The sequence below is a fragment of the Ooceraea biroi genome, chromosome 2 (assembly GCF_003672135.1).
Source record: "Ooceraea biroi isolate clonal line C1 chromosome 2, Obir_v5.4, whole genome shotgun sequence".
Classification (NCBI taxonomy): domain Eukaryota; kingdom Metazoa; phylum Arthropoda; class Insecta; order Hymenoptera; family Formicidae; genus Ooceraea; species Ooceraea biroi.
Window position 1 is genome coordinate 69,902 of NC_039507.1, and position 7,800 is coordinate 77,701.

At 31.8% G+C, this 7,800-nt stretch overlaps 1 protein-coding gene and 1 long non-coding RNA gene across 4 annotated transcripts; one reads left to right on the forward strand and one right to left on the reverse strand.

The window, feature by feature from the left end:
- The first annotated feature begins 899 nt into the window (after positions 1-899).
- Positions 900-2,747, forward strand: LOC105287033. Of its 3 annotated transcripts, none has more exons than XM_011352418.3 (3): positions 900-1,176; positions 1,746-1,894; positions 1,964-2,736. In XM_011352418.3, the coding sequence occupies exons 1-2, from the start codon at positions 915-917 to the stop codon at positions 1,850-1,852; spliced, it is 369 nt and encodes a 122-aa protein (XP_011350720.1). In that variant the 5' UTR covers positions 900-914; the 3' UTR covers positions 1,853-1,894; positions 1,964-2,736. The 3 variants fall into 3 exon arrangements, with proteins under 3 accessions (XP_011350720.1, XP_011350721.1, XP_011350719.1); XM_011352419.3 differs by having other exon boundaries at positions 1,967-2,736; XM_011352417.3 differs by lacking the exon at positions 1,746-1,894 and having other exon boundaries at positions 1,967-2,747.
- Positions 2,748-4,304: 1,557 nt separating this feature from the next.
- On the reverse strand, positions 4,305-6,730 carry LOC113563606. Its single transcript, XR_003407535.1, has 3 exons — positions 5,175-6,730; positions 4,441-5,103; positions 4,305-4,363 (listed from the first exon to the last, which is right to left on the reverse strand). It is a non-coding gene; the product is annotated as an uncharacterized LOC113563606 (long non-coding RNA).
- Positions 6,731-7,800: the final 1,070 nt, after the last annotated feature.

Consider the following 7,800-nt stretch of genomic DNA (forward strand, 5'->3'; position numbering starts at 1 on the left):
TATTAATCAATATATGGTAATCATAACATAGTTTTGATTGATTTAGTATTACTTATAACTTGTTGTTTTAATTCTCTAGTTATATTTCAATGTTTTTATAACCATTAGATTGAAAGATGTGATATCTTCAAATATACACCTTACTTATAAATAGTCGCGATGATATATCAACTGCGAGTTTGAATTAATGACTTTCGAAGTAATTAACGTCAACGGACTTTCACTAGTCCCTGTGACAGTTAGAATCAGTTCGAAGTTCAAGGATTTGCCTTTTCTTAAACAGTTTGTTGCTCCCGATAATTTAGGTCTAAAATCATTACAATAAATTACTGAGCATTGATTGGACTAAAATTCTCGACGAGAAGGTACTCAAGAATAGTTATACATTTTGGCCCGCTTTGTACATTTTTAAAAATGCAGGTGGAAAATTTATTTTTCGTGAATTAGCATTGTTTATGCTAAAATTGTTATTCCCTTCGAAGTTGCCTTCGAGTAATGCAGTTGTCGAGAGAGTATTTTCAATGATGAATATTGTCAAAACAAACATCAGAAACAGAATGTTGTTAATTACATACGATTTTACGAATTAGATTACACTTTTCTATGCAAATAATACTTGTTGTAATGGTTTTCAACCAACTGATAGTACTCAAAGATTTTAACTACAAAGTTGTGCACAATTTAAATGATGCTAACGTTAAAAATATGAATGAAACTGAAATCGCAATTGGTAAATTTTATTAGATGATTTTGAAAATTCATGTAGTACCTTATAATATTAATATATAAAAATATATATAAAGTTATTTTTTAAATAATCTTTTACAAATAAATATTCTTCTAATGAAACAATGTGCTTTCTTAAACAGTTGTTATATTTTAATAATGTAATATTTATTTTTAATTTTGGGTAAATGTGCACTATTATGTTGGCTATAAAATTGGCGATCTTGCACCATCAACTTGGCGATTTCTGGCTACGGAACGCCTGCAGATGGCGACACACCACAATTTTTATACTGGGCACCCTGACGGAACACAGCCGGCAGCCCGACTCCGAGTCGCCCCTTTCTCTCGCGAACCGTCGAAGCGAGCACGCGTGCCGAACGATTAGAGCGGTGAATCCACGTGGCGAACAATTTCACACCACGAACGGATTTGTGCACAAATCACTGGGTAAGTAGAATCTTATTTGAGTTGAATTTTTATCTTTGAATTACAAGTACGTATTGCCAGCTAGTAGATGCTTTGATATTGTTTGAACAAATAATTGGTTTTTTTTTCTTTCTCATGACTTTGTGATATTACATACATTTATATTTCTCTTACTATTTCTCAACTAATATATTTTGCATGTGTTAACTATATTTTGTGAATGTGCATGATCATGATAATAATATAATTTTGATTTATTTAATATTATTTATAACTTGTTGTTTTAATTCTCCACATTTATATTTCAATTGTTTTATAAAAAATATAAATAGTCGCGGCAAAATATATCAAATGCGAATTTGAATTAATGACTTTCGATAAATGTATTTCATTCGTGAAATCCTTAAATTTTCAGTTTCGATTTATAATATATTTTTGTATCATAAACCACAGCACGTAAGGCATTGCAATATATTTCGGTCCTAATTTCTCCAAATGATAGTCTAAAAGAAAATAATAATACAGACTTCCAAATCAAGACATTGTCCGAGCTAATGACATTGACGACATACGTGTGTTTATGTTTACAGACATTCCTATATTTCGCAAGAAAACAAGTTCCGATTACACGTTAGACAAACGAAACGCGAGGACTGGAGGAAAATCAAATCTGATCATTGTATTCTATTGGCCATAACATTTGCCATGCGAAAAGGAAATTTATCGACTTCTGCTTGTGGTAATATATAAAAATTACGTAACTACTACATTCACTACCCTCTCTACAAACTTTACTTTTTTTGCCTAGAAGAGAGGGACAGAGGGTCTGGTCTCTATTCCGCCGTCTGGCCGTATCAACCCATATGGGGATCGGGTGCCATACAAAAAAGAAGAAGAAGAAGAAGTCTATTCCGCCGAAATTACCAGCGCTATCTTACGTCTGAGTGATACTTTAACTTATATATATCCCGTACTATCCGTCATAATTTCAAATCAAGCAAGTAGTTCGGCAGTGAATCATTCGCGATAACATATCAGGTTCAGCAATAATCACGTACGAACAACGTGCGAATATAAAACTTTGTGCTAAATTAGCTGTGACGCCGGACGATACATGTATATTGATACAGCAAGCTTTCAAAATTGCATTTGGGTCACAAACAACAGCGACTAAAACGATTAAAAACTGGTGCGCGACTTTTAAACAAGATCAAGAAAACATATATACTAGCATCGATGGTTACCGGATTTTTAAAGACAAAGTCGTCGAATTCCATAACCTTCGTACATGCATCATTTGCATGGTTTACTACTAAACTGTCCCTAAATAATACTCAACTTGAATACATTTTATCCGAAATTAATAAAATTGAAATGAATGGCCATGTCGTGCCACGCAAGCTAACCAGAGAAGAAAAGCAGGCACGTTACGATTATTGCACGCACATTATTAACAAATGCGGGATAAATCCCGGATTCCTGGATAGACTTGTTGGATGCAAGTTATGGGTATTCAAATCCGAGATGACTTCATCCACACCAGGAACATCCAGGCAGGAGGAGCAAGTTGCTGCGTTTTCCTGAAAAAAAAAGAATCTCGTGCTCTTTTTACGGAGATGCAGGGTTTGCATAGACATGGAAGGAGGTCATTTTGAGCATCTTTTCTAATAAGATAAGGTAAAACACCAGCTGCTATTGTTTGTATAACTTAGAATAAGATAAATATAAAATAAAAACATAAAATAAAAAGAAACAAAAAAAATATAAAAACATAAAATAAAAAACAATAAAAAGAATAAAAATAAAAATATCAAAAGTGCAAAACTAGAAATATCTCAAAAACGGCTCATTTGCGGACCCATGTTTATTAAGACTTTTTGACTTATTTTTGGGCATACTACATCCCCTTAAAATATTTTACCCTTTTTTTCAACACCTTGTATATTGCATATATATTGCAGGAATCTTCCACCGCAACATAGCAACATTGCAAATTCACTGCGAAATGTTTCTGCAGCATTGCTATGGGATTGCAGGAATGTGAAAATGTCCGCTTTTCGGAACATTGCAACGAAAAGTCATAATAATATTGCGATGTAATGAATTTGCAATAATTATAATTATTCATTATTATATACTTTAAATATTTTTATTTATATAACTTCAATATTTTTATTTATTAACATAAATAGACAATTATATGTAATATAACAATAGTAATAAAAAATGAAATAAACATTTTCTCTATTTTTGTTATAAAAAATAACTGTTCTTTATAAAAAACCTAAAAATCCTCTTCTTGAGATATTATTTTTCCTTTAATTATGTTAAAATATTTTTCCTTTAATTAAATAATTGAATCTTCTTCGTTTTTGTTTGTATGTTGCCTGTAAAAATAAAATAGGAATTAAAATTCATATATTAGCATAAAATTACATAAAAATATACATACTGCAAGTATGTATAGAATTATATGTAAAATGACATACTTTGATCTCTCAATCCTAACCGGAGCTTGAGCAAGCCACTTGGAAATGCATTCAGCGATTTCTGCATCAGTGGCATGATTGTGTATTTCACGAACAGCTTCTATAACAGAAAAAGTTATTAAAAATATTACAACTATTAATATGCAGTTTTCTAATGAATTTCCATAATTTTGAGGTTATAGTGATATTAACCGTGAGATAGGCAAATAGAGTGATTCTCTATTATATAATTAATCTATTATATAATTATCTATTATATAATTAATAGATACAAGATTTTAACAGCACACAAGTGCTATAATTAGACATAATATTATAAAAAAAGTACTTACCGTTTTCTTTTACGTAACTACTTTCTTTTAGAATGATGCTCGCGTCGTACAACCACCATGTTCTTTAGATAGTCGAAAGAGACAAACACCGCATGTGCATATTACCGAGCCCAGATTCTGGTCATCACACATCATTGGTCGAATAGATTTGAACGAATCTCGTTAGGATAGGAGGACTCCAATGTTTTAATAAAATGAATTATTAATATTAATTAATTACAAATTTTGATTGTGCAATGTTTCCGAAATATTAATGTCATGTTGCTACAAGTGTGCTGGTATTTTGCGGATATATATTTCTGCAATGTCTTTGTACTGTTGCATTGCAATTTGCAACGTTGCAACGTTGCTGCAATGTTGGTGCAAGCATCTGTGCTGTATGGGATCCTATGTAGTAAAGAGATGAAACATTAATAATATAGTTAGTATACAAAGTATTAATTTTTAGTGGATATAAGGATGACCTGACAAATATTTATTACGGAAGAATCCTTCTACCATATTTAAGGCATCATCATCTAGAAACCGTATGGCAGGAATTTATAAATCGCCCTCCCAAACACCAGCTATTGGAAGAGGTGATAACTTTTATCATACAATGGTTTCATCCGGAGAAAAATGTCTCTTGCTCGCATATAGATATGGATCTGGATAATATCGCACAACAGGTTATAAAGCGCCTTAAAGTTGAGAATCCCAAGCATCCAATATTCTCGGCATGTCGCGAACAGTTCTCGAGGTGGAAATACAATAATATCTATGAAAATCAATGGAACAACAGCGAGGGAAGACAGATTATAGATATTCTTTTCAATATACTCTTGCATAAACCAAACTTTGACGCAGTTGTACATTCTTTGAAATCAGATCTCTTTCGACAATACCTATTTATGATTAAGTTCGTAAGTTATAGTTTATAATATAATACATTATGATCAGCTTATGCTATATCTATAGCTTCATATTTATTATTTCTTATAAATGTTAATATTTTTGTTTCTTAAATTATGACAGGAGTATAAAGACCGCATTGTACCGCTGATAGTCATATTTCAGAGCGTTGCAAGAAGACTTGGCATATATTGTGATCTTATATCTGATCGTGTTGTTCCGGGCCTGGCTGTTACCTATCGAAATGAATGGTTATTAAGATGGAACCCAAAATGGTTAACCTAATTATAATTTCAATTACTCATACCTTTTCTACATTTCCATTTTTGTCGTGTATATACTGTTTTATTATTTTATTGCAGTAATGTAACAAACTCGAATGACGAAGAGTGTCTTTATATTTGTCTCGATGACGGTGGAGCCATTCTGAATAAAGATAACTGGTCCACAATTTCTAATTCTGCTTTAGAATGTCTCATAAGTTTTGACAGATATCCCAGAATAAATTTGTTAACGGTAATTTTTCATGTATATGTCATGTATATTAATTCTACTAAATAACAATTCATAAAATTAACGATAAGATAATTGGTCACAAGCAAGTTAGCATAGATATGTTAAAGTACTGACACATTAAAGAGTAATTCGCTTCTAATTTCAAAACAATTCTTTATTTTCCAAAGTTTTGTAATCTTAGTTTAATTTATGGATGCAATGTTCGTTTTAGCTGATGATAAGTTTGAGTTCCCATTATAAGAAAACAATGTATTTGAAGCGGGATAATTATCTTAATTATTATAATAGAAATTGTAACGATTCCAACCAAGAAATGATTGAAACAGATAGAAGGTGGATGCGAAGGTTTCTATACCTGGTAGACGAATGCTTGTCTATCTCACGGACTCTTTATATGACAGGAAACAAAGATGTATTTAAGTTCGTAGATGAATTGAAAAAGGTACCTCAATAAGGTTATACGTAAAGAAATTTCATTTCCTGAAAGTTCCTGCAGTTTTCTTTTCTTTCTTTTAAACATAAGATTCACTAATATATTTTTTTCATCATAAGAATATATCTATATATAGCAAAGAATATTAGGATTCATTGTGTATATGAATATTTTATTTAGTTTTACATAAAACTTTTTATTACACAAGGAACACAACGCAGTCAAAATGACATCATTTTGACGTCAAGAAAACATCAAAAAGACATCCTATTGTAGTAATATAGGAACCAAAGCGGTCTAAGAGCCGGGGCACAGATTTTTGCATAATGCATAAGAGAATCAACTAATTAGAATCCTTCATTTCTATCTTCAGGATGACAATCCTGAAGATAGCAAATGAAGGATTCTATGATTGATGATTATTTACATTATGCAATTGTCTGTGCTCCGCGGTCCTATACGAGTTTTCTATGTTTTACAATATATAAGAAGATTGCTAATCTAACCTAACATAACCTGTTTGCTGTCTGTAATTCATGAAATGCATGGATAAATTTTTTCCTTAATGTTAACTTGAGCTTTCTTCAAAGTTAAATACAGAATATAAACAAAAGTTAAACACAACATAAGTAAAATATCGTAATGCACGGCTATATAATATACTTACTTGTTTTGCAGTATCGTCCATCTTAACGAAAGAATATTATTTCAATTACTGTGGAAGATTCTTTTACTATTATTATATATTACTACAATTAATAGCACTGCTTTCACAAGACTTATAATACAAGGTTCGCAATTTCACAAACATTCGTTGAATAGCGGGAAATAATACCGTTGCCGTTGCACATTGCACATTGCACACAAGGGCCATTACAAATGCGCGGCAAGAAATGACACGATGGCTACTCTTCCGGAAGTAGCAAAACAGCAAGAGATGATTGGCTGCTGTAGCGAATGTATATGAACACCCGGTAAATTCAAATGAGTCAACGGCACCTCTTCAGTGTATTGCGCTTTCTATATAAAGTTTTGGTAATTATGTACTTTAACGGACCCAGCCCCGATGACCTTGACCTTGACCTTGACATATGTTGTCAAGGTCACCCTCCTGAGTGACCTTGAAGAAGTTTTAGCCGTCGTTCATTGTTTGTTAAAAAGTTATAAACAAAGAAAGTTTAATGATTTCGCACGAATTTTTAGCTGTCCACGTGAAGCATGATACTGACATATATTACAAAGGTTACCTTCCCGAATAACCCGCACTAGGTTTTAGTCGTCGATCGTTGTTTATGAAAAAGTTATTAACCAAAGAAATTTCGAAAATATAGTAGTTATTTTGAAAGAATATTGAATATTGAAAAATATAAACGACGAATATGTATATGAACGAAGAAAGGAAAGTCATTTAAAGCAGTGAATTGTTAATATATAGAATAGTTTCTTTTAATATAAGTACAAAGTATTCTTCACTTTAATCAAAAGCACAAACAGTTAAATACAAAGTATTCTCTGCTTTAACTTAACCTAATCTAACCTAACCCAAACCTATTTCTGATTTAAGCTGAAATTCCATCAAATATACTCTTTCGTAAACGTATATGGTATCGTAAACTTATGCTTTATTCATTAAACATTTTTGTTAATAACTTTTTAGTAAACAACGAGCGACGGCTAAAACCTCTTCAAGGTCACTCAGGAGGGTGACCTTGACAACATATGTCAAGGTCAAGGTCATCGGAGGTTGGTCCGTTAAAGTACATAATTACCCTAAAATGTTATTTAAATGTTATATAAATGGAATATATATTATTTATTCTTTCTTCCTCTCTCTACAACTACAGGTGCATGTTTAATTTATTTTCCTAAACGTTATGTACAAGTTCGTACTTTCCTCTTATTTGTTATTCGTTCAAAAATGTACCACACTTCATCGTAGAAATGGACTTACGATACAAGTTGTGCCCTGCCGTGATCACCGTTC

Bases quoted from the DNA above. Each gene is read 5' to 3' on its own strand.
- LOC105287033 (XM_011352417.3), top strand. From the start codon at position 915: ATGTGCACTATTATGTTGGCTATAAAATTGGCGATCTTGCACCATCAA. The intron at 1,177-1,966 runs GTAAGTAGAATC...TTTGCCTAGAAG, and splicing joins ATTTGTGCACAAATCACTGG to AGAGGGACAGAGGGTCTGGT.